At 72.7% G+C, this 25784-nt stretch overlaps 1 protein-coding gene across 9 annotated transcripts in view; it reads right to left on the reverse strand.

The window, feature by feature from the left end:
* Positions 1-25784, reverse strand: part of TAOK3 (TAO kinase 3) — a 107610-nt gene that overhangs the window by 34511 nt on the left and 47315 nt on the right. For 3 of the 9 annotated variants that reach the window (XM_029053437.2, XM_029053420.2, XM_039910110.1), the window contains 5 exons: positions 23502-23595; positions 21136-21217; positions 16661-16828; positions 13815-14054; positions 3219-3353 (listed from right to left, as the gene is read on the reverse strand). In XM_029053437.2, coding sequence (XP_028909270.1) covers positions 3219-3353; positions 13815-14054; positions 16661-16828; positions 21136-21217; positions 23502-23595 — 719 coding nt within the window. Of the gene's footprint in view, positions 1-3218; positions 3354-9573; positions 9642-11105; positions 11583-13814; positions 14055-16660; positions 16829-21135; positions 21218-23501; positions 23596-25784 lie in introns of those variants that run through there. The other 6 variants (XM_029053428.2, XM_029053433.2, XM_039910118.1 and 3 more) reach the window with 6 other exon arrangements.

Consider the following 25784-nt stretch of genomic DNA (forward strand, 5'->3'; position numbering starts at 1 on the left):
GAGCTAGAACCCGGCGGGGCTCGCCCTTCCCGACGACGACGACCCGTCGGGGGGGGGGGGGGGGCGAGGGGGGCCGGAGGGGGCCGGCCGAGACGGGGACGTCTCTGGAGGTCGGGGAGGTGCCAACGTAACGATAACGCTAATGGACGCCGGTATCCGTTAGGCGCTCCTACGCGCCGAGCACCGGCCGGGGCGCCGGGGGAGACACGGGGTCATCGGTCGTCCCGCGGGAGGCTCACGGCCGACCCCCCATGTTCCAGACGAGGGAACCGAGCCCAGGGAAGCGAAGCGACTCGCCCACGCTCACGCGGCCGCACGGCCGAGCCGGGATTCGAACCCGTGACCTCCTCCGCTGAGCCACGCCGCTTCTCCAGGTGGGGCGCGGGGTTGGCCGAGGGGAAGGGCCGAAAGAGACGGGGTCGGACTCATCTCCGATTCGACCGTAAGCCCGTCAGACGGCAGGGACCCCCTCCGTCTGTTGCCGACTCGTTCATTCCGAGCGCTCAGTACGGTGCCCTGCGCACAGTAAGCGCTCGACAGGTACCACGGGATGAACGAATCAGAGGAGAGCTCCGACCCAGGCCGGGGCTCCCCGGCGCCAGCCGACCCCCTCGCCGGGCCTCCGGCTCTCCCGTCCCGCCGCCGACCCCCGGCCCGCGTCCCGCCTCCGTCCCGGACGCCCTCCCTCCTCGAATCCCCCCGACGACGACCCTTCCCCTCCTTCGGATCCTTCCCGAAGGCCCACCTCCTCCAGGAGGCCTTCCCTGACCGAGCCCCGCCCTCCCTCCTCTCCCGCGTCCTCCGGGCCCGCTCCTTCCGCTCTTCGCGCCCTCTCCCCGCCCCACGGCGCCTAAGTATATACGGAAATATCCATAATCCCCTTCTTTATATTGACGCCCGGGAACCCGTTTCGACCAACGTCTCCCCCCTCTGGACTGCGAACCCGCCGTGGGCAGGGACCGTCTCTACTGGCGGCGTTGTTCTTTCCAAACGCTCAGGACGGTGCTCCGCGCCCGGTACGCGCTCGATGAGCGCGACCGGGCGAACGAACCGACGCCACCCGGAGCGCCCCGAGGCCGTCCCCGGCGGGCCGCCTGGGATTCCTCCGGGGACGGGGGTCAAGCCCACCGATTCCCATCCCACCACGACTCTCCCATCCCCGTCCCCCCCCCCAGCCCAAGAGCGCCCCGAGCTCCCCGGAGAGCCCTGCTCCCGGCTGGGTCCGTCGCCCGGGACGGCGACCGTCGGGACCCCGCCTTGAGCTCGGGCTTTCCGGGGGGGATCCTCTACCTTCCCGGCTCCCGAGCGGCCGGAGGTGTCCGCGGCACACCTCCGCCGGGGTTCGCTTTTAATTCAGAGGCGGCCACCGGGACGGGTCACGGCGGGCCGCGCGTCTGCGTGTCAGAGGCCCGGGCGGCGCCAGAGACAGACGAGAGAAGGGAAGGCACAGACCGAGAAGGGAAGAGAGGGCCGGGCGGGCCGAACCCAACTCCCTTCTCCGCGGGCCGGCCGGCGGCGCGCGGCAGCTCCTCCTTCCCCTCCGCCGTCTCCGCCGGGCGCCTCGGATGGACGACGACCCCCCCCCGGCCTCCGGAGCCCGACGGGGGGCCCGTCTCCTCCGAGAGGCCCTCCCGGGCCAGGCCCCGCTCTTCCTCCTCTCCCGCCCGGCCCCGACCCGCTCCCTCCGCTCTCCCCGTCCCTCCCCGCCCCGCGCCGCTCGCGTCCCCGTCTCTCACTGCCCTTCTCCGCCTCGCCGTCCGCCTCCCCGAACCCTAGCCGGCGAGCGGGGGAGGTCACCGTCCGTCGCCGTCTCGTCCTCTCCCGGGCGCCCCATCCGGCGCCCCGCACCCGGGCGGCGCCGGCCGGTCCCGCCCGACCCGGCCGGCCGACCGGCAGTCCGGTCCATCCTCCTCCCGCGCCGCTCCCCCCTCTCCCCGTGGGAGGCGAAGGGGGACGGGAGTGACCGAAACCCCCGGGGTCCCGCGGGCCCGGAGGACGCCGTTCCGGACCGGACCCCCCGGGCCGGCCGACCCGCCCGGGCGACCCCCGCCTCCCGCCGGGGGAAGGGCCGACCGGGCCGCGACGCCCCGGGTCCCCGAGCCCGAGGACTCCGACGGGGCGCCGGCGCCCAGGACGAGGACCTCCCCTCCGGCCCCGACCCTCCTCGCCCGCCGCGAGGGGTTAAACGGCCGGACGCGGCGGGTCCCGGGCCGGCCCTCGACGGACGAACGGGGGCGGGGGGGGGGGCCGAAGGAGCCGGGGGGCGGGGGGGGGCGGTCCGGGCTTAGGAACCCAAGGGGCCGAGATCCGCCGAGATCCAGGGCCTTAGCCGTCCCCCGGCGGGAAACACAGACACGCACGCGCGCACGCGCGCGCACACACGCCGTAGTATTCCACGCATCAATGAGTGTGCGCGACTCTACGTTCGCGCGCACACACACACACACACACACACACACAGGTAGGAGCGAGACGCCGACATTCACACACACGCCGTAGTATTCCACGCACAGATATGTACGTGCGTGGAGACGCACGTTCACACACACCGTAGTACACTGCCGTGCGTGTGTGTGTGTGTGCGCGCGCGAATCCGCCTTTACACACACACACACACACACACACGTAGGGGCGAGACCCTGACATTCACACACACGCCGCGCCCCCGCGGCGGAGCAAGACGCCCCCGCCCCGCCGCCCCCGCCGCCCCGAGCCCCGCAAGGCCCGGCCGGCGGCCGGGCTCCCCCGACGGATCCCTCCTCCAGGGCCGTGCATCTCCGCGAAAAGAAAGGAATCCGACGACGCGGGCGGGGATGAACCCCCCCCCCCCCCCCCCCCCCCCCCCCCCCCCGAGGCCTTCCGTCTGACATGTCGAAACGCGCGCTCGCGCACGCACGCACACACACACACGGTTTTTCCACGCCACGGACCCGGCTCCGACTGCCCACATCCCGTTGCTATGCCGACCGGATTATTATGATCGGGATGGGGTTTTTTTTTTTTTTTTTTTTTTTTTGCACCGAAGGCGATCCTCGGGAGGGAGAAAACAGATCCCCGACTCCTCGCCTCCCCCCCCCCCCCCCCCCCCGCCCCCGCCCCTTCCCCGAACGGGAACGGGGAGACCGAGGGGTCGACGGGGGGGGGGGGGGGGGGAGGGGGAGGGGGGAGGACCGGGGGGGGGGGGACGGGGGGAGGAGGGGACGGAGATGTCGGCTCACCAAAGATGCCGATCTGATCGTGGCGAAACGCTCTCGGTTCCGGTAGCAGAGGGCCCGGCCGTGGACGGGCTGAGAAGGCGGCGGCTCGGGCCGGGATTCCTTGTGGCCCACCTCATACCTTAAGAAGACATGATCCTGCGGAAACGGATAGAAACGGGGACAAAGTCCGGCCGCCCTCTCTCCCCTGGCCGGCCGCCTCTCCCTGGCCCCTCTCCCCGCCCGAGCCCCGCGCTCCGAGACGCATAGTTCAGGCCCTCGGCCGGCCCCCGCCGCTCCCGGGGTCCGGAAGGCGGGAGCGGGCCATGGCGGCCTCCGGCGGGGGGGACGTCAGCTGATCGCTCGCGGGGAGCCCTCCCGGGGCGCCGCCGGGAGGGGATCTCACACGGGGGCCGGGGGCCGGGAGGAGGGGGGGCCCGCCGCCGAGCTCACAGCGCCCGGCTCCGGGCGCCGCGCTCCGACGATGCCCCGGAGGAGGGCGAGTCCATGGCTCGACGGGCGGAGGAGGAGCGGGAGGAGGAGGAGGAGGACGACGACGACGTGGAGGAGGAGGAGGCGGAGGAGGCGGAGGGGGAGGCGGAGGAGGCCGTCGGCTCGGAGCAGACGGGCGAGGCTCGGCCTCATCCCCTCGGAGGCCCCGCCGCCCTCGAAGGGATGGGCCCCGAGATCCGTCCGGGGGCCTAGGGGCGGCGGGGGGGACGCGCGCCGGGCCGGCTCCCGCTCCGGGGCCGCTCGCCGCTCATGGTCGGAGCCGGTTCTAGCACCTTCTCTCTCCGGCTCCTCGACGGAGGGAGGGAGGGAGGGAGGGGGGGGAGGAGAGGGTGGGTGGGCTTCTTTCCCTTCTTCGGCGGATTTAAAGAGACAGGTCCCCCGGCTCCCCGCCCGGCGCGGCGCCCGGCGGCGGCCCTAGGCCCCGGCCCCGCGGCGGGGCCGGCCGGGGAGAGGGGCCCCGGGCGGGGCGCCGCCGGGCCCGGGGGATGGCCCCCCGCCTCGCGCGGGGCGGACGGCGCGGGCCCGGCCCCCGACCCCCGGGTGACCCCGGGGCGCCGCTCGGGGCCTCGGCTCCCCCGCCGCTCCCACGACGGCGGCGCCCGTTCGGCGCCGGCCCGAGCGCCGGGGGGGGGGTTCCGGGTCGTCGGGCCGTCCCCCGTGGGGCCCGCGGTCCCCGTCCCCGTCGGCCGGGCGAGGCCGCCGAGGCCCGGGGGACGTGAAGGGACCGGACCGGGGTCACGCCGCCGACGGGCGGCGGGGCCGGGATCCGAACCCGCGACCTCCGACTCCCGAGCCCGGGCTCTCGCCGCCGCGCCGCGCCGCCTCTCTTCTGGAAACCGGGGATGGGGACCGCGAGCCCCACGTGGACTGGGGACCGGGTCCCGCCCCATCCGCCGGGACCCACCCCGGCGCCGAGCGGGGCGGGCGGCGCGTGGTAAGCGCTTCACGGACGCCGCGGTTACGACCGATGACGTCGGCGTCCGTCGAGCGCTTACTCCGTGCCGGGGCACCGTTCTAAGCGCCGGGGTTGACACGGGGGGGGATCGGGTCGTCCCCCGTGGGGCTCCCGGTCTTCGTCCCCATTTTCCAGCTGAGGTCACCGGGGCCCGGGGCGGCGCGGCCGCGATTCGGACCCGTGACCCCTGACCCCGAAGCCCGGGCTCCTCCCGCCGAGCCGCGCGTTCCCCGGGCCTCGGCGACCTCACCCGTCAAATGGGGATTTCGACCGTGAGCCCCGTGTGGGGCCGGGGACCGGGTCTGACGGGATCGATCCGGACCTGCCCCGGCGTTCAGTACGGCGCCTGGCCCGCGGTAAGTGCTTAGCAAAAGCCGTATGAGAAAAGGAATTCGCTTCTCCTGGGCCTCGGTTCCTTCGTCCGCACAACGGGGACGAGTGAGAACGATCCCGGTTTTCGGGTGAGCGCTCGCTGTTCGGACGGACAACTGGGCGACGGATAGAGGCCGGCCCCGCCCTCCCGACGGGCTCACGGTCCGACCGGGGGGAGAGGGTGTGCCGGGCGGGACAGTCAGGGTGGACGCGGTCCCCGTCCCACGCCGGGCTCGGTCCCGATCTCCATTTTACAGCGGAGGAGACCGAGGCCCGGGCAAGTGAAATGACCCGCTCGGTGTCGCCGAGCGGACGGGCGGCGGGGCCGGGATCGGAACCCGCGACCTTCCGACCTCCGGGCCCGTGCCCCAGCCGTCCTCCCCCGGTCCTTAGACCGTAGGCCCGCGTGGGCCGGGGACCGCCTCCGGGGTGATCATCTCGGATCCGGCCCGGCGTTGGGGCCGGTGCCCGACGCCTCGAAGGCTTTCAACGGATACCGGCAGGAAAACCCCCCGAGACCTCCCCAGGAGAAGGACGAGAAACATTTCGGGAGGAGAGGCCGGCAAGGCGGGGTCGGAGACGCCTCTCGGAAGGCCGGGGAAGCGACCGGCGGCAACGGGAACGGTCGCGACCGCGCCACCTTCTAAGCGCTCGCCACGTGCCAGGCACCGTTCCGAGCGCCGGGGCGGACGCCGTCCCGCTCCCCCGCGGGGCGGAGGTCACCGGGTCCGCATCCCGGCTCCGCCGGCCGCGTGACCGCGGGCGGGTCGCTCCTCCGGGCCTCGGTGACCTCATCTGGAAAACGGGGGTCAACCGGGAGCCTCGCGCGGGACGGCCCGACGACCCCGGGTCTCCCTCGGCGCTTGGGACGGCGCGCCGCACGCGGCGAGCGCTTTGCGGACGCCGGCATTATCACCGTCCCTATTCCGGACGTGAGGGACGGGGAAACGGCGCGGCTCGGTGGACGGGGGCCGGGCTTGGGAGTCGGAGGTCACGGGTTCGAATCCCGGCCCCGCCGCCCGTCGGCCCGCGGGCGAGTCGCTTCGCTCCTCCGGGCCTCGGTTCCCTCATCCGGAAACCGGGGCTGAAAAGCGTGAGCCTCACGCGGGACGACCCGGTGACCCCGTATCTACCCCGGCGCTTAGCGGACGCCGTCGTCGTCACGGGGGGACCGAGGCCCAGAGAAGCCCAGCGACTCGCCCGGGGTCACCCGGCGGACGGGTGGCGGAGCCGGGATCAGAACCCGCGACCGCCCGACGGCCGGGCCGGGCCCGACCCGCCGCACCGTGCCGGCCGTCGAGCCATCCGGCGGACGGGGGAGGCCGACCTTTGAACCGCGCGCGTTGGCCGGGCGCTCTACCACGGCCCCTCCCCTGGGCGGGACGGACTCCAAATTTCTTCTCCTGGCCTCCCCGACCGGGAGAGGTTCCGTCTCTGTTTCGAAAGATTCCTTTTCTTTTTTTTCTACTTGAACGCTATTTCCGAAGCGCTCACGCCGGGCCGAGCGCTCTGCTAGGCTCTGGGGTAGATACGAGACTCGGTTCCCCGGCCCACGCGGGGTCCTCGGTCTCAACCCCCCCCCCCACCCGCCCCGCAGACGAGGCGACTGGGGTACAAGCCATGGAAGCGGGTCGGCCCGGCTCCTCCGGGAGGCCTCCCCGGACCGGGAAGTCTTCGTCCCCTTTTCCGGACGAGGTCGCTGAGGCCCCGAGAAGTGAAGCGACTCGCCCCCGAGTCACCCGGCCGCCGAGGGGCGGAGGCGGGATTAGAACCCACGGCCTCCGACTCCCGGGCTTCTTGCCACCGACCCACGTCTGGACCGTAAGCTTGCGGTGGGCGGGGGACGCGACAGTTTTCTGTTGCACCGTCCTCTTCCGAGCGCTCGGTACGGCGCTCTGCGCACAGCGGGTGCTCAGTAAATACGACCGGGCGAACAATACCAGTAATAACGACGTCGGTGTCCGTTAAGCGCCTACTACGCGCAGAGCGCCGTGCTAAGCGCTGGGGGAGACCCGGGGCCGTCGGGTCGTCCCGCGCGAGGCTCACGGTTGATCCCCGTTTGACAGACGAGGGAACCGAGGCACGGAGAAACGAGGCGACCCGCCCGCGGTCACGCGGCCGGCGGGGCCGGGAGTCGAACCCGTGACCTCGGACCCCCGGGCCCGGGCTCTTCCCCCTGAGCCGCGCTGCCTCCCGAGGGAGCCGGAATTAGATCCCGCGACCTCCGACTCCAGAGCGAGAAGCAGCGTGGCTCAGGGGGAAGAGCCCGGGCTCGGGAGTCCGGGGTCACGGGTTCGAGTCCCGCCTCCGCCCCTTGCCGGCCGCGTGACCGTGGGCGAGTCGCTTCACTTCCCTGGGCCTCGGTTCCCTCGTCTGGAAAACGGGGATTAGAACCGTGAGCCTCACGTGGGCCGACCCGATCACCTCGTATCCCCCGGCGCTTACGACGGTGCTCTGCGCCGAGTAAGCGCTTAACAAACACTACCATTCGTTCATTTCTACCTTCTCGCCGCTGGCCCAGGTGACGACGACGATGATGATGACGACAACAACGTCGGTATCTGCTAAGCGCTCACCACGTGCCGAGCACCGTCCCGAGCGCCGGGGTAGACACGGGGGGAATCGGGCCGTCCCACGTGGGGTTCACGGCCTTCATCCCCATTTTACGGATGAGGGAGCCGAGGCCCAGAGAGGTTAAGCGACTCGCCCACGGTCACGCAGCCGACGGGTGGCAGAGCCGGGATTCGAACTCACGAGCCCCGACTCCAAAGCCCGCGCTCTTTCCACCGGGCCACGCTGCTTCACGTCCGGACCGTAGGCCCGTGGGAGTTTACCGTCGTGCCGTCCTCTCCCGAGCGCTCAGTGCAGCGCCCTGCACACGGTGAGCGCCCAGTAAATACGACCGGACGAACGAAAGCGACGGAGCCGGGATCGGGACGCGGGGCCTCCCGGCTCCCGGGCCCGCGCTCCGTCTGCCAGGCCGCGCCGCCTCCCGTTTCTCCGTGAGGAGGCCCAGAGGAAAATCAAGCCTTTTCCGGAGAGGTTTCGGGGCGGCCAGACTCTCACACCACCCGGGGCTTCCCGTCGGTTCGTCCGCGTTAGGGGCATCTGCTCCCGACGGGACTTCTTAATTCGGATAACGGCGTTCAGGCCGTGGTGGAAGGTGAGAGTCGTGGGGCGACGGGCGGCTCCTTCACGTTCTTCCCGCTCGGGAAGCAGCGCGGCCCCGTGGAAAGAGCCCGGGCTTCGGAGTCCCGGGCGGTGGGTTCGACCCCCCGGCTCTGCCGCCTGTCGGCTGCGTGACCGTGGGCGAGTCGCTTCACTACTCTGCGCCTCGGTCCCCTCGTCTGTAAAATGGGGGCGAAGGCCGTGAGCCCCACGTGGGACCGCCCGATCCCCCCGTGTCTCCCCCGGCGCTTAGAACGGCGCTCTGCACGCAGCGAGCGCTTAACAGGCGCCAACGTGATTCCTGCTACTGCGGTCCGCTGGAAAAACATCTGTCGAGAATAACGACGATAATTCCGGCACCGGCCTAGGGCTCAATAACGACGCCGGTACCCGCTGGGCGCTCGCTGCGTGCCGAGCACCGTCCTAAGCGCCGGGGGAGATCCGGGGTGAGCGGGTCGTCCCTCGTGAGGCTCACGGCCTTCATCCCCGTTTTCCGGACGAGGGGACCGCGGCCCGGAGAAGCGCAGCCGCTCGCCCGCGGTCACGCGGCTGCCAGGTGGCGGAGCCGGGACCCGAACCCACGACCGCGGCTCCCTGTGTGCCGAGCACCGTGCCGAGGGCCGGGGCGGGTACGAGGCAGTCAGGCCGGACGCGGTCCCCGTCCCACACGGGGCTCGCGGTCTCCGTCCCCGGCCGGCAGACGGGGTCACCGAGGCCCAGAGAGGGGAGGCGACCTCGCCCGAGGTCACGCGGCGGACGGGCGGCGGAGCCGGGATTAGAACCCAGGTCCTTCCGCCTCCCAGGCCCGGGCCCTTTCCTCTGGGCGACGTTCAGGTCTCTGCCCGGGGGTTCTGGAGAGCGTCTGCGTTTCAGGCGCTCGCTTGGAAGCGGCTCACCGCGGCCAGGGGACGGGTCCGTTCTCTCGCTGTACTCTCCTAAGCGTTCAGCGCACGGTAGGTGCTCCAGAAACGACGACGCTGGTATCCGTTAGGCGCTCACTGTGTGCCGAGCACCGTCCCGAGCGCCGGGGGAGACACGGGGTCCTCGGGTCGTCCCACGTGGGGCTCCCGGTCTTCATCCCCCTTTTACGGATGAGGGAACCGAGGCACGGAGAAGTGAAGTGAGCAGCCCGAAGTCGCCCAGCTGACTGGCGGCAGAGCCGGGATCGGAACCCACGACCTCTGACCGCCCCGACCCCGCGGTCCCTCCACTGAGCCACGCCGCTACCGACGGAATGAGCCAAGAGCCCTCCGGTCACCCCACCGGCCGTTACTGGGGGGGGGGACGCCGGCCCGGCTCCGGGCGGCCCCACCTCCGACGATCCGACGAAGTCGGAAATCTGCGTTCCGTACGGGAGGTCCGGGGGTTTACCTAAACGATGACGACAGCGTCGGTATCCGTTGAGCGCTCACCACGTGCCGAGCGCCGTTCTAAGCGCCGGGGCGGATCCAGGGTCGTCGGGCGGTCCCACGTGAGGCTCCCGGTCTTCGTCCCCGTTTTCCAGATGAGGGAACCGAGGCCCGGAGAAGCGAAGCGACTCGCCCCCGGTCACCCGGCTGAGCGGCGGGGGCGGGATTCAAACCCACGACCCCGGACTCCCAAGCCCGGGCTCTCTCCGCCGAGGCGCGCCGCGCCGCCACCCTCCCGCCCGGGTCTTACGGGATCGGTCAAGTGCTCTGTCCGTACTAGGCGCCGGGGCGGATCCAGGCGAATGGGGTCGGAGCCGGTCCCCGTCCCCATTCGGCAGATGAGATCACCGAGGCCCAGAGACGTGAGGCGACTCGCCCGAGGTCACGCGGCAGACGGGGGGGACGGAGCCGGGACCGGGACCCGGGCCCGTCCGCCGCGCTCCCTCTTGAGCTTGTGCTTTCCCGAGCGTTTGGAACAACAGCGCTCCGCTCCGCCTGGGAGGGACGACTCTCCCCGTCGATTCGGTCGCAGAGCCCTCGACCGTGAGAGCTCCGGGGGCGGCGGCGGATGTTCACCGGGCGGGCGGCTCCGGGACTTCCTTCCTTCCTTCCTTCCTTCCTTCCTTCCTTCCTTCCTTCCTTCCTTCCTTCCTTCCTTCCTTCCTTCCTTCCTTCCTTCCTTCCTTCCTTTCCTTTCCTTTCCTTCCTTTCCTTTCCTTTCCTTTCCTTTCCTTTCCTTTCCTTTCCTTTCCTTTCCTTTCCTTTCCTTTCCTTTCCTTTCCTTTCCTTCCTTTCCTTTCCTTTCCTTTCCTTTCCTTTCCTTTCCTTTCCTTTCCTTTCCTTTCCTTCCCTTTCCTTCCCTTCCCTTCCCTTTCCTTCCCTTCCCTTCCCTTCCCTTCCTTCCCTTCCTTCCCTCCCTCCGCCGTATTTAATCGAGCGCTGACCCCGGGCGGGGCACTGGACCGAGCGCTCGGGAGAGGGCGGCGGACGAAGGGATGCCCGGAGAAGCGGTGCGAGAATAATGACGTCGGTGATCCGTTAAGCGCCCGCTTACGTGCCGAGCGCCGTTCTGAGCGCCGGGGGAGAGACGGGGTCGTCGGGTGGTCCCGCGTGGGGCTCCCGGTCCGCACCCCCGTCTCCCGGACGAGGGAACCGAGGCGCCGAGGAGCGAAGCGACGCGCCCCGAGGCGGCGGAGCCGGGATCGGGACCCACGACCTCCGACTCCCGGGCCCGGGCTCTCCCCGCCGAGCCGCGCTGCTTCTCCACGCGGTACGGCCCGGTGGCTAGGGCCCGGGCCTAGGAGGGCACGGGTTCTGACCCCCGCTCTGTCCTCGTCTGCCGGGTGACCTCGGGCGGGTCCCTTCGCTCCTCCGGGCCTCAGCGACCTCATCCGCGGGACGGGGATCGAGACCGCGAGCCCCGCGGGTCCGACTCCACTCGCCCGGATCCGCCCCGGGACTCGGGACGCGTCCCGGTGTACGGCAAGCGCTTACCGGATGCCACGGTTATGGTCATCGCTGTCATCACACGTCCGAGGCCCGGGAGATTCCTTCTATTCGACCGTTTAAGAGGAGCCAAGACGGCGCCGCCGCCGCCGCCGTCCGTCCGTCAGGCGATTAACTGCGAGCCGAGTCCCGTTCCGATCGCCGGGGTAGAAACGGAGCGGATCGGGGCGGACCCGGTCCCCGTCCCCATCTTCCAGACGAGGGAGCCGAGGCCCAGGGAAGTGAAGCGACCTGTCCGAGGTCACGCGGCGGGCAGGGGCCAAGCCGGGGCAAGGGCCCCGCGAGGGTCTCCCGAGGCTCGCGTCCTTTCCGACGGACCGTGCTCGGCAATTCCGTACTCAGCCCCATCGTATCTGTCGGGCGCTCAACAGTAACGATGATAGTAACGATGACGCTGGTATCCGTTGAGCGCTTACTACGTGCCAAGCGCCGTCCTGAGCGCTGGGGGAGATTCGGGGGTCATCGGGTCGTCCCCCGTGAGGCTCCCGGTCTTCGTCCCCGTTTTACAGATGAGGTCGCCGAGGCACAGAGAAGCGGGGCGACTTACCCGAGGTCGCCCGGCAGACGAGAGGCGGGGGCAGGATTAGAACCCGGGGCCTCCCGACTCCCAGTCCCGTCCGCTATCCGGCACCCCGGTAAGAGAAGCGGCGCGGCTCGGGGGAAGGAGCTCGGGCTCGGGAGCCGGAGGCGGTGGGTTCGAGTCCCGGGCTCCGCCGCTCGTCAGCCGCGGGACTCTGGGCCGGTCACCTCCCATCTCCGTGCCGCGGTCGCCTCCTCTGGACAACGGGGACGGGGACCGCGAGCCCCACGGGGGACGAGCCGACGTCCTGGTATCCCCCCCCCCCCCCCCGGCGCTCAGAACGGTGTCTCAGAACCCGCCCCCCCGGACAGGCCGGCGGCCTCTGAATCACGCCAATTTGTGAACGGACGCGGTGCCCCGCGGGGAATCCGTCCCCGGGAGCGGCACGGGGTCCGACCGTGGCGGAGCCCGGGCCCGGGGGTCGGGACGATGGTGATATTCTAATGGTCGGGCTGTCGGTTAAGCGCCTCCCGCGTGCCAAGCGCCGGGGTGGACGCCGGCAGATCCCGCTGGACACACGCGGGGCTCACACAGAAGCAGCGGGGCCCGGGGGCGCCGAGGTCGCGGGTTCGGATCCCGGCCCCGCCGCCCGTCGGCCGGGCGACTCCGGGCCGGTCGCTTCGCTCCTCCGGGCCTCGGCGACCTCATCTGGAAAACGGGGAGGGACGTGGGACGACCGGACGACCCCGCGTCTCCCCCGGCGCTCGGCACAGAGTGGGCGCTCCGCCAACGTCGTCGTTATCTCGCGCGCGGCGCGCGGCGGGCGCTTAGCAGACACCGCCCCCGTCATGGCGGCTTCGACCGCCTTCCCCGTGCGGATGCAGACGACCGGGAGCCCCACGGGGGCCGCCCCGACGACCCGGTGTCCGCCCCGGCGCTCAGAACGGGGCTCGGCCCAGAGCGCGCGCTCCACCGGGACCGTGACGACGGCGACGATTCCCGAATCTCCGTCCCCGGCCCCGACCTCCCTCCCTCTCTCCGGTCTCGCGTCTCTGCGCCGTCACCTCGGCCTCACCGCGTCCGCAACGGAGCCCCTCCTAACCACGGTGACGTCGGTATCCGTTAGGCGGCCCCTACGCGCCGAGCGCCGTCCCGAGCGCCGGGGGGGATCCGGGGTCGTCGGGGCGCCCCCCGGGAGGCTCCCGGTCTTGGTCCCCGTTCCCCGGAGGAGGTCGCGAGAGGTGAAGCGACTCGCCCACGGTCGCGCGGCTGACGGGCGGCGGCGCCGGGATTAGGACCCGTGACCTCCGACCCCCGAGCCCTCCCCACCGAGCCCCGGGCGGGACGGGGGACCCCGGCCATCTTCCACTCGCCCCAGAGCTCAGCGGAGGGCTCGGCACAGAGCGGGCGCTCGACGAATCCCGCCGGGCTCCCGTGGTCATCGGCGCTGATAGCGACGCCGACGGTACGGCGACGGGGAGGACGACGACGTCGATGCCGGCGACGACGAGGAGGACGACGACGTGAGGCGTTCCGTTGGGCGCTCGCTACGCGCGGGGCGCCGTTCTAAGCGCCGGGGCGGATTTACGGGGTCGTCGGGTCGTCCCACGCGAGGCTCGCGGCCTTCACCCCCATTTTCCAGACGGGGTCACCGAGGCCCGGGGAGGCGAAGCCGCTCGCCCGCGGCCACCCGGCCGACGGGCGGCAGAGCCGGGACGAGGACGAGGACGAGGACGACGAGACGACGACGGTGAGGACGTTGCGGACGACGGCGGCCAAATACCGACGATACCCACGGCGGCGGCGGCGAGACGACGACGGAGCGACGACGGTAAGGACGTTACGGATGACGACGACGAAATACTGACGACGCCGAGACCAATGACGGCGACGACGAAATGACGACGATTAGGACGTTACGGATGACGACGGTGAGATACGGACGATGCCGACGGCGGCGACGGAACGACGCCGACGGGGGCGACGCGGACGACGACGAGGAGACGCCGACGACGCCGATGCCGCCGCCGCCGAAGATGCCGACGGCGATGCCGACGGATGAAGCCGGGAAGATTCTGGGACCCCCAACCCCCCGCCGCCGCCCCGCGTTCCCCCCGGCCGGCCCCCCGCCCCGCCGGGGCGACCCCGGCGCCCGGGAGCCCCCCGGGACCACCCACCTTCTTGTGCGCGGGCACGGAGCGGACGGTGCCGGCCTGCCGGGCTCCCCCGCCGGCGGCGGGGTCGTGGGAGTCGTGCGGCGGGAGCGGGTCGGCGGCCTCGTCGGCGAGGTCCTGGACGCTGGTGACGCTGGCGAGGCTGCTGCTGCGGCTGCTGGTGCTGACCGACGCGCTCGGGACGGAGCGGTCGCTGTCCAGGCTGCCCACGCGCCCGCTCGAGCCGGACCCCGCCTCGCCCTCCTACGACGACGGGGGCCGCCGTCAGAGCCGCCGCGACCCGGCCCCCGCCCCCCGCCCCCGACGAGCCGCCCGGGGGGGGGGGGGGGCCCGGGGAGACTCGCCTCTCCGGGCCTCGGTCGATCGTACCCATCGCGCGCTCGCCGGGCGCGGAGCGCCGGAAGCGGGGATGGAGACCGCCGGGCCCGGGTAACGACGCTGGTATTCGTATTTACCGAGCGCTCCCTACGCGCAGAGCACTGTGCCGAGCGCTCGGAACGGAGGGATGGGTCACGGGGACGGTCCCCGCCCTTCGACGGGCTCGCGGTCCAGTCGACGGGGCTCACGGTCTCCCCCATCTGTCGGGCGCCCGCTAGGCGCGGGGCGCCGTTCCGAGCGCCGGGGGAGGCACGGGGCCGTCGGGTCGTCCCGCGCGAGGCTCCCGGCCGATCCCCGTTTTCCAGACGAGGGAACCGAGGCCCGGCGAAGTGAAGCGGCTCGCCCGCGGTCACGCGGCGGACGAGCGGCGGGGCCGGGCTACGAACCCACGGCCCCCGACTCCCAGACCCGGGCCCCCCGCACTGAGCCGCGCCGCTTCTCTAATGCCGTCGGCCCTCGTTAAGTGCTCACCACGGGCGGAAACGGAAAACGGGGAATCCGCCGAAGTCACCCGGCTGACGGGCGGCGGGGGCGGGGTCGGAAGCCCCGGCGTCGGACCCCCGAGCCCGGGCCCCCGCCACTGGGCCGCGCCGCTTCTCTCCTCCCGCCCCCTCCTCCCGGAGACCTCATCCGGCCCCGGCCTCCCGGACGCCGTCCCCTCCCGGTACTCCCCTCCTCTCCCCGGCCGCTCGTTCCCGGTCCCCCTCGCGGGCTCCTCCTCCTCCTCCGCCCGCCCCCCTCCGGCGTGGGGGGTCCCCGGGGGTTCATCTCCGGGTCCCCTTCGGGCCCCCGCCCGCTCCCCCGGAGGGCCCGGCCCCGACCCCCGTCCCTCCCCGCGCTCTCGCCTCTCCTCTCCTCTCCTCCCGCCTGCGGGACCCCTCTCCTCGGCCGCCCTCCCGTCGCCTGGGACCCGACCCGTCCAAAACCCGTATCCTCCCACCCGACCGCCACCGTCCCCGCCGATCCTCCCACGGCCGCGGGCCGCGCCGCCGTCCCTCCCGTCTCCCGGGCCCGCCGCCGGGCCGTCCTCCTTCGCTCGTGTCTGGTCCGGCCCGCGCATTCCATCCACCGCCGGATCCCGCCGGTCGGCCGTTCACGACGTCGCTCGGATCGGCCCCTTCCCCTCCGTCCCGACCGCCGCCCCGCCGATCGGACACGCGTCACCCGAACCCCGATCCCCTACCCCGACGCGGTCCGCGCCCGACGCCGACCTCCTCCCCGTCCCTCCGGCTCGCCCGTCCCACCGCTGACCTCTCGCCCGGGTCCCGCCTCTGGCCCCGATCCCGCGCCCCCCCCCCCCCCCCATCCCCGGCGGCCAACAGATACCGCCGAGCGACCGATTCCCCGGCCGGACCCGAAGCCGGCGGCGGGTGCTTAAGACCGCGGGCCCTCGCCTCCCCACAGCCCCGCTTCGCTCCCCCCGCTCGACCCCCCCCCTCCCCGGCCCCCGGCCCCGGCCCCGGCCCCTGGATGGGCGTATTTATGATCACAGTCCCACTTCTTTTTACTACCGAGGGGGTAGACGTCTAGAACCGCATCTACGGTGACGACGCCGAGGCCCGACTACTCGTTCCGCCGCCCGTCTCCCCGCCGTCTCCCGGGCCGTGAGCCCGCCGCGGGCGGGGATCGCCTCTCTCTGCCGCCCAGTTCTGCTTCCCGGGCGCTTCCGGGACTGCTCCGCGCACAGCGAGCGCTCGATAAATAACGGCGTTGGCGTCTGTCGAGCGCCCGCTACGTGCGGGGCACCGTTCCACGCGTTGCGGGGAGACGCGGGGTCATCGGGGGGTCCCCCGTGAGGCTCACGGCCAGTCCCCGTTTTACAGACGGGGGAACCCGAGGCACGGAGGAGCGAAGCGACTCCCGCCTGACGGACTGCGTTTACCGGCCTCGCCGTACCGGCCCCTCCCCGGCGCTCGCTTAGGGAAGCGGCGCGGCTCGGCGGAAAGAGCCCGGGCTCGGGAGTCGGAGGCCACGGGTCCGACCCCCCCCCGGGCTCCGCCGCCCGTCGGCCGCGTGACCGCGGGCGGGTCGCCTCGCTTCTCTGGGCCTCGGTTCCCTCGTCTGGAAGACGGGGATTACCCGGGAGCCTCGCGTGGGACGACCCGGCGACCCCGGGTCTCCCCCAGCGCTCGGAACGGTGCCCGGCGCGGGGTGAGCGCTTAACGGATACCGACGTCACGTTGATTAAATACGGCCGGCCGGAGAGACGACCGGACGCGTCTCCCGGCCTCGCCTTGCCGGCCTCTCCCCGGCGCTCTCTCCGGCGCCCCGCACACGGTGAGCGCTCGCGCTAAACACGACCGACCGGAGGGACGACCGGACGCGTCTCCCGGCCTCGCCGTGCCGGCCTCTCCCCGGCGCTCCGCACGCGGTGAGCGCGCTCCGCGGACAGGCCGGAAGGCCGCCGCCCGGCCCCGTCCCGGGATCGGCCCACGGGGCTTCTCCGACCGCTCCTCCGGAGGCGAACCTACTCCTTCGTCTTCCTGGGACTCGTTCAGGGGCCCGTTCCGGGACTCTTGGAAGAGGATCTTCTTCATTTTCCGGTACTGCAGGTTGTCCAGCTCGCGGACGGCATCTTTGGTCCTCTGGATGAGGTCCGTCAGGACGCGGACCGGCCGGTCCCGGCGGACAAAGTCGTGCTGACGGCAGAGAGGGGGGCGGGGACGGACGGCCCCGGGTCAGCGGGTGGGGCGATGACACAGATGACGACCGGCGCGGCACCCGCGGGGCGTTGGCTCCGTGCCGGCCGCCGGGCCGAGCGCCGGGGTGGATCCGAGCGGGATCGGGTCGGACGCGGTCCCCCGCCCCGTCCCGGTCTCGACCCCCGGGAGGCCGCCGAGGCCCAGGGAGGGGAGGCGACTCGCCCGAGGCCGCGCGGCGGACGGAGCCGGGATCGGGCCCCGTGACCTCCTGACGCCCGGGCCCGGGCCCCGTCCCCTCCGCCGCGCCGCTTGCGAGAACCGGCGCGTCGGCCGGGAATCCGACCTCCGCCTCCCGGGCGGCGGGTGAGAATTCTGCCGCGGGACCGCCGGTGTTCATCGCCGCCGTTTCTCCCGCTGATAACGGCGACGATCACGATCGTCGGCGGGGTTACGCGACGCGCCTCCGGGGCCGGCCCGGAAGCGGAATGGGGATTGAGGCCGGGGGCCCCGCGGGGGGACGCGGATCGCGTCCGAGCCCGTCGGCTTCCACCCCCCCCGCCCCCCCCCCGGCCCGCGGAACGGCGCCCGGCCCGTAGCGGGCGCTTAACGAATACCGTCACGGGGCCCGTCGGCCGGACCCCGGGCCCGGGGGCGGGGAGGCCCGGGGTCCCGAGGGCTGCCGCGCGTCCGCTCGGCGACCCCGGGCGAGTCGCTTCGCTCCTCCGGGTCTCGGTTCCCTCTTGCGTAAAACGGGGATTGAGACGGGGAGCCCCGCGTGGGCGGGGGACCGTGTCCCCCCCCGGGGCTCGGCAGGGCGCCCGGAGCGTAGTCGGCGGCGGCTCGACACCGTAAAGGAAGGGACCGATCCGGGCGCGGGTGCACCGCGGGCGGGGTACGCGTCTATCGACCGGCGTCCGTCGGACTCTCCCGCCTCCGTCGGACTCGTTCTCTTCCCCTCTTCGAAGCCCTACCGAGAGCTCACCTCCCCCGAGAGGCCCTCCCGCGCCGAGCTCCCCCCTTCCCCTCGTCTAAACCCTCTCCCTCCGTCCCTCCCCCTCTCCCTTCCCCTCGGCACTCCGCTCGTCCGCTCCGTCGTACGTATCTCCGTCGCCCTATTTATTTCGTTAACGAGCTGTCCGTCCCCTTCGTTCTATTCATCGCCATCGTAGCAACGAGACGTCCGTCCCCTCGACTCTGTTTCTCGCCGCCGTCCTCGTCCGTCCGGCTCCCCCGACTAGACCGCGAGCCCGTCGGTGGGCGGGGACCGTCTCTCTCCGTCGCCCGTCCGTCCGTTCCGAGCGCTCAGTCCGGTGCTCCGCACGTAGCGAGCGCTCCGTAAACACTAGGGGACGAATGGATGACTCTCCCCAGTGCTCAGCACGGCGCCCCGCACGAGGCGGGGACGGGGCGACCTCCTTGGGGATCGCCAGAGAAACCGCGCATCCGCGGTTTCGACCACGGGGCGGGCGTCGCCGTTCTCCGGCTGCCGGCGCGGCGCTCCGCGCGCAGCAAGCGCCCGGTAGATACGACTGAACGGACGGATGAACCACGAGGGCACCGACCAAGCTCCTGCTACGGAAACACGGGTTTCCCGGGTCGGACGCGGCCCCCGCCGCTCGGGGGGCAGGGTGGCCCAGTGGCGAGGGGCCGGAGGTCGCGGGTTCGAATCCCGGCCCCGCCGCCCGTCAGCCGCGTGACTTCGGGCGAGCCGCTTGGCTCCTCTGGGCCCCGGTTCCCTCATCTGCAAAACGGGGACCAAGACCGGGAGCCCCGGAGGGGACGGCCTGATCGCCTCGCATCCGCACTCCGGCGCTCAGAGCGGTGCTCGGCACAGCGTGAGCGCTGAACACGCACCGTCACCATCGTTACTAAAACGGTGCTCGGCACGTAGCGAGCGCTCAACCAACGCCATCGCCGTCACCGTTCTTCTCGTCACGGCTATCGATCCATCGATCGACGGCTTCTACCGAGTGCTTAAGACGCGCGGGGCATCGTCGTCGCCCGCGGCGTTGACCGGGCGCTTAGCGTGTCCGGAACACCGTACCGAGCGCCTGGGAGGAGGCCGGCACATCATCGTCACCCGCGGCGGTGACCGGGCGCCCGGCGTGTGCCGGGCGCCGTCCCGAGCGCCTGGGGGGAGTCCGGCACATCACCGTCGTCCGTGGCATTTACCGAGCGCTCGGCTTGTGCGGAGCGCTGAACTGAGCGCTCGGGAGGAGTCCGGGACACGGCGACAATGACAATCACGGTATTCGTTGAGCGCTACGGGCGGAGCACTGTTCTTGGCGCCGGGGGGGATACCGGAGAATCAGGTGGTCTCACGTGGGGCTCACGGTTCTTAATCCCCATTCTGGCGGGTGAGGTGACCGAGGCCCAGAGAAGCGAAGCGACTCGCCCGAGGTCACGCAGCAGACGGGCGGCGGGGCCGGAATCGGACCCCGCGACCTCCGACTCCCAAGCCGGGGCTCTCCCCGCTGAGCCGCGCCGCTTCTCCGCTACCGGCTTCCCAGGCGCCCAGCACGGCGCTCCGCGCTCGGCGAGCGCTCGATGATCGCCGTCACCGGTGGTATCTACCGAGCGCTCGGCGTGGGCAGAGCACCGTGACGAGCGCTCGGCAGGAGAATCGGCGGGGCGCCTTCCCCGCCCGTAACAGGCTCACGGCCCGGAGGGCGAGACGGACGGCTCGTCTGCCGCGTGACCTCGGGCGGGTCACTTCGCGTCTCCGGGCCGCCGTCGCCCCGCCCCGCCCGGGCCGGGCACCGCGTCCGGCCTCCTCTGTCCGTCACCGGCCCGCCCGCCCGTCGGCCCGTCGAGCCGCTCGGAGAGGACGCCGGGACCGAGTCGGCGGACGTGCTCCCGCCCCCCGGCCGGCTCACGGCCCGGGGCGGAGAAGCTTAAGAGAAATCAAAACGAGCAAGCACCGGACTGAGGAGCTCGCCGTCGTCCTCGCCCCGCTTCTACAGGGGAGGAAACCGAGGCCCGGGAAGATTAGATGATAACGGACGGTAATAATAGATGACACAGATGACGGATAGCGGTCCCGTCGGGATCTGTTAAGCGCCCGCTCCGTGCCGAGCCCCGTTCTGAGCGCCGGGGGAGATACCGGGGAATGAGGTCGGCCCACGCGAGGCTCCCGGTTAATCCCCACTCTCCGGACGAGGTCGCCGAGGCACGGAGGAGCGAAGCGACTCGCCCGCGGTCACAAGGCCGACGAGGGGCAGGGCGGGACGGTGACGATGACGTCGGGATCCGTTAAGCGCTTACCGGGTGCCGAGCACCGTTCTAACAACAACGATAACGGCGGGATCCGTTAAGCGCCCGCTCCGTGCCGAGCGCCGTCCTGAGCGCCGGGGGGGGATCCGGGGTCACCGGGTCGTCCCCCGTGGGGCTCCCGGGCTTCGCCCCCGTTTTCCAGACGGGGGAACTGAGGTCCGAAGGATGACAACGGCGTCCGTCAAGCGCTCGCCGGGTGTCGAGCACCGCTCTGAGCGCCGGATCGGATACGAGGCGATCGCGGGGTCTCCGTCCCCATTTGGCAGACGAGGTCGCTGAGGTCCGGAGAAGCGAAGCGGCTCGCCCGAGGTCCCACGGCGGACGAGCGGCGGGGCCGGCGGCGGGACCCGCGGCCCCCGACGCCCGAGCCCGGCCTCTCGCCACCGGACGCCGCCGCTCCTCTCTCGCCCGAGGTCAGAGATGAGGCCCGAGGGATAAGCGGGACGAGAACTCGAGTGTCCCGCCCCTGGACCCCCCCGGCTCGGCGGCCCGGGGCCCGGAAAGGAGGCCCCGGGTTCTAATCCCGGCTCCGCCACCCGCCTCCGGGGCGACCCCGGGCGGGTCGCGCGGCTCGGCGGCAAGAGCCCCGGCCGGGGACTCCGAGGTCACGGGCTCGAACGCCGGCTCCGCCGCCCGCCGGCCGGGCGACCGCGGGCCGGTCGCTGGGCCCCTCCGGGCCTCAGTTCCCTCACCTGTAAAACGGGGACGAAGCCGGCGAGCCCCGCGGGGGACGACCCGACGGCCCCTTATCCTCCCCGGCGCCCGGACCGCCGCTCGGCGCACGGCGGGCGCCCGACCGACGCCGTCGCGGAACGGGGGTTAAGACGCGGGCCGGGGACCGCGTCCGACCCCGTCGCCTTCCACCCGCCCCGCCGCCCGCGGGCGCTCACCGGCCGCCGTGACGGCCGCCATTCGGTCGCGCGGCCCCCCGGGCCGGACGGCCGACCCGACCCGCTCTGCCGCGATCGACGCTTCCCCTGGGACCCCCCCCGCCCCCCTTCAAATATCGGTGGGAGACAGGGAGACGTTACCCGTAAGAGATCCACCGACGCCGGTCGCTCGTGAGGTATCTTCCGCAAGCAGTAATCGACGAATCCTCTAAAGGAGTCCGTCCTGTACACGCAAAGACATTCCAAGAGGAGATGAGACCGGGGGCTCGGCGGTGCCCGCCGATTCCCGACGGCCCCGCGGCGACTCCGCTGTCTCGGAAGGGCGGGGCCCCCACCCGTCCGCCCCTCCTCTGCGGCGCCGACTCCGGGCGGAGACGGACCGCTGCCGGGGTCGATCCCTTCGACCCCTCGGCGCGGGAGGAGCCTCGGGTCGGGGGGAGCCGCGACCGCCTCCGACGGCGCCGCGCGGAGGGGTCGGGTCTCGGGCCGGGCCGGAGAAGAGGAAGGCCCCGAGAGGTCTCCGGTTCCGCCGCCACGGGAAGGGACGTTCCGGCGCGCCGCCGCCCTCCGTCGGAGAGGCGTTCCTCCGGGCCGGGCCGGGAGGCCGCCGTCCCGCGGGATCGTCGCCCCCGGGGGGGGGCCGGCCTCGCCCCGGGTCGGCGGTTTTCCGAGGGCCGCCTTCCCGCCCGGAGGATCCCCCTCGACCCTTCGCCGGCGGGCACCTCCCGTCGCCGCGTCCTCGCGGGGAGGGAGCGGCCCGGGAGGCCCGCGTCTCGGGAATAACGGGATCGAGGCTGCGCCGACGGCAGTCGGAGGTCGTGGTTTCGGGGCTACCGGGCGGGGGTCGGGGAGTGGGATCGCTCAGGTGACCTAAGGGCGATCGGACGGCGATCGGGGCAGGGATCGTCTCCGTCCGGTGCCCGGCCGTACTTTCCGAGCGCTCGGCACGGCGCTCGGCGCGCAGGAAGCGCTCAACGAATACGACCGGACGGGAGGGGAGGAGCGGCGCGGGCCGGCGGAGGCGGCGGGGGCCCGGGCTCCGATCCCGCCTCGGCCGCCGGCTCCACCTCTCCGGGCCTCGGATTCCCCGAAACGGGGATGGAACGGCCGCCCCCCCGCCTACCCGGACCGCGGCCCCGCGGGGGCCGGGGGCCGCCCCCCCGCCCCCCGGCCGTGAGCCCGTCGCCGCTTCTCGTCGCGCGGGACTCTCCCGGGCGTTCGGGACAGCGCGGGAGCGCTCCATCGATAGGGCCGCGCGGACGAATCGGCCTCCACCCACCCCGGGGCTTAGGACGGCGTCTGAGACGTAGCCAGCCGCTCGTCAGCTGCGCGACCGGGGGCGAGTCGCTTCGCTTCTCCGGGCCTCGGTTCCCTCATCTGTCGGACGGGGATTAACCGGGGGCCTCACTCGGGGCGACCCGATGACCCCGCATCTCCCCCGGCGCTCCGCGCACGGTAAGCGCCTGACGGACAGCGACGTCGTTATTACGGCCGAGGGCCGAAACGGCCCAGGAGCCGCAAGGAGGGCGACGAGGACGTCGCCTCACCACGGGCGGGGAGGGAACGCGTCCGCCCGTCGGGTCGCCGCTGGACCCCCCCACCCCCCCCCCCCCCCCCCCCCCGGGCAGCCGGTACAGCGCTCGGCACGCGGTAAGCGCTCGGCGACTCCCGCCGGCGGATCCCGGGAGCGGCGACGAGGCCCGCGAGGGGGGCCGGCTCGCCGCGGCCCGGGTGCGGATCCGCCGGCTCCGTCGTCGCCGCCCCCTCCCCGGCGCCCGGTACGGCGCTCCGCGCCTCGTGAGCGCTCGGCGGCCGGGTGACCCCGGGCCGGTCGCCTCCCTTCTCCGCGCCTCGGTTCCCCCGTCCGTCAAACGGGGATCGGCCGGGAGCCTCCCGCGGGCCGACCCGCCGACCCCGTATCTCCCCCGGCGCTCGGGACGCCGCTCGGCACATAGCGAGCGCCTAACCGACATCGTCATCGTTAGCAGCACGGCGCCCGGCACGCAGCGAGCGCTTAACCAACGCCCCCGCCGTCGTCCCTCCCGCGAATCTAGACGCCGAGCTCTCCGCGGCCGGGGACGCTCCCTCTCTCTTGCCGCGCCCAACTCTCCCGAACGCCGAGCGCAGCGCCCCGCGCGCGGTAAGCGCTTCAGAGATACGACCGAACGACCCTGATCGCTCCTAGGTGTGGCCGGTCATCCCCCCCGCCCCGTATCTCCGACGGATCGTCTCCTCCGTGCCCCTCGCGGCCCCGACGGCCGACGTCCCCGGACGTCCTCCCCCGAGCGGCGGGGGGGATCTCCCCGCCGCCTCCGCGGCCGAGGAGGGGCGAGGTCGCGGGAACGACGGGTCGGCGGGCGCGGGGCCGTCCTCCCGCCGGGGCCCCGCGCCCGCCTCCGCGGGACGAACGTGCGACCCGCCGGGGGCCGGCGGCGCCCGAGACGCCCGGCGGACGGGATCTTCCCGGCGGCGGGATTCCCGGAGGGGGAGCCTCGCGGCCGTCTTACCATTCGTCGGACTGCAGCGTCGGGGAATCGTTCTGGGCTATGTGATATAAGGCACTCATCGCGTTCATGTTGAAGAGGGGGGGCTTCCGTTCCGCTGGGAAGAGAAGGAGGAGGAGCGTCGAGGCCCGGTCCGACCCCGCCTCCGCCGCCCCGGGCGAGTCGCCTCGCCCCCCTCCGCCCCGGGCCCCGGTCTCCCCGTCCTCTCCCGCGTGGGACGAGGGACCGCGTCCGATCTCACGGCCCCGTCTCTCTCCCGGGGGTGCGGCGCTCGGGAGAGGGCGATCCGACGGGGTCGGCGGACGCGTCCCCCGCCCGGGACGAGCCTACGGTCTAGGGGGGCGGGCGGGCGGACGGACGCCAAAAAGACCGACAGATCGCTCGCAGACACGCTCGCTGAGCGTTCTGGGGCCGAGGGCGGGGCGGCTATCAAGCAGTAGCGCCGATATCAAGGGGTCTGGGGGGGGGGGGGGGGGCGCTCGACGGCTACCGTCGTCGGACGAGGGGCGGCGTGGCTCGGCGGCTAGAGCGCGGGCCCCGGGGGTCAGAGGTCACGGGTTCCGATCCCGGCGGGGCCGCGTGACCCCGGGCGAGTCGCTTCACTTTTCCGTGCCTCGGTTCCCTCGTCTGTCGAACGGGGCCGAAGACCGCGAGCCCCACGGGGGGGGGGGGGGGCGCCACCCGATCACCCTGCGCCCCCGCGGCGCCCGCCGCATGCTAAGCGCTTAACGGACACGGTCACCGTGACCGAGCGCTTCGTTCGTCCGATCGACGCTATTTAATGGGCGCTCACGTTGCGCAGAGCCCCGCAGTAAGGGCCCGGGAGAGGACGAGAACGGCGCCGTGGTCATCGGCACGTATTCCTACGACCCGACCCATTCCGTCGACGAGGCGCCCGTCCCCTCCGTTCCATTCATCGCGCCGCCGCCGTCCCGTCTCCGTCCGTCCGTCCGCCTCCCCCGATCGGACCGCGAGCCCGTCGTCGGGCGGGGACCGTCTCCGTCCGCGGCCGAACCGTCCGTCCCGGGCGCTCGGTCCGGTGCTCCGCACGTCGCGAGCGCTCGGTCGACGCGACCGAACGAGCGAAAGAGCGGACGGACGCATTCCCTCCCCACGGGGAGCTCACGGTCTACTCATCCGTTCATTCGACAGTACCTACCGGGCGCTTACGACGCGCACGGCGCCGTGCCGGGCGCGCGGAACGGACGACTGGTCCTCCGCCGCCTTAACTCCGCCCTCTCCCCCGCCAGGCAAAGCCTCTTCCCCTCCCTCATCGACACCCACGCCCGTCGCCCCCGCCGACCGTTCCGGACCTTCAACTCGCTCCTCGGGCCCCCGTTCCTCCCCCGCCCCCACCTCTGGCCCCCAACGATCCGGCCACCTGTCTCCTCAGGAAGATCAACGCGATCGGGTCTGAGCTCCCCAGAGTCACCCCTCCGCCTCTCCCCTCCCCCCCCCGCCGCCCCTCTCCCCTACTTTCCCATCCTCCCCCGCGGTATCCTCGGAGGAGATCTCCTCCCTCCTCGCGGGCGCCACCCCCTCCGCCCGCGCCTCGGACCCCATTCCCTCTCGCCTCGTTAAAACCCTCGCCCCTGCCCTCCCCCCTTCCTTGACTTCTACTCTTAACCGCTCCATCTCCGACGGCTCCTTCCCCGCCGCCTTCGGACACGCCCACGTCTCCCCCGTCCTAAAAAGACCCGCTCTCCACCCCGCCTCCCCCTCCGGTCGTCGCCCCGTCTCCCTGCCGCCCTTCCTCGCCAAGATCCTAGAACGGGTCGTCTACGGTCGCCGCTTAGTAACTCCTCAACTCCCATCCTCTCCCGGACCCCCTCCGACCCGGCCTCCGTCCCCTCCGCTCTGCCGAGCCCGCCCCCTCGGAGGTCGCCCGCGACCCCCTCCTCGCCGGGGCCGACGGCTCCCACTCCATTCCGGTCCTCCTCGACCCCTCGGCCGCCTCTGACGCCGTCGACCGTCGACCGTCCCCCCCCCCCCACGCCTCATCTCGCCTCGGCTTCGCGGACTCCGTCCTCTCCCGGTCCTCCTCTCGCCTCTCCGGCCGGTCCTCCTCGGCCTCCTGCGCCGGCGCCTCCTCCCCCTCCCGTCCTTCCACCGTCGGGGTCCCTCGGGGGTCGGTTCCCGGCCCCCTTCCGTCCTCCGCCCGCGCCCGCTGCCTCGGCGGACTCGTCCGCCCTCGCGGCTTCGGCCGCCGTCTCTACGCGGACGACGCGCGGATCTCCGTCTCCGCCCCCGTCCTCCCCCCCTCCCTCCGGGCTCGCGTCGCCTCCC

The sequence above is a fragment of the Ornithorhynchus anatinus genome, chromosome 2 (genome assembly GCF_004115215.2).
Source record: "Ornithorhynchus anatinus isolate Pmale09 chromosome 2, mOrnAna1.pri.v4, whole genome shotgun sequence".
Classification (NCBI taxonomy): Eukaryota; Metazoa; Chordata; class Mammalia; order Monotremata; family Ornithorhynchidae; genus Ornithorhynchus; species Ornithorhynchus anatinus.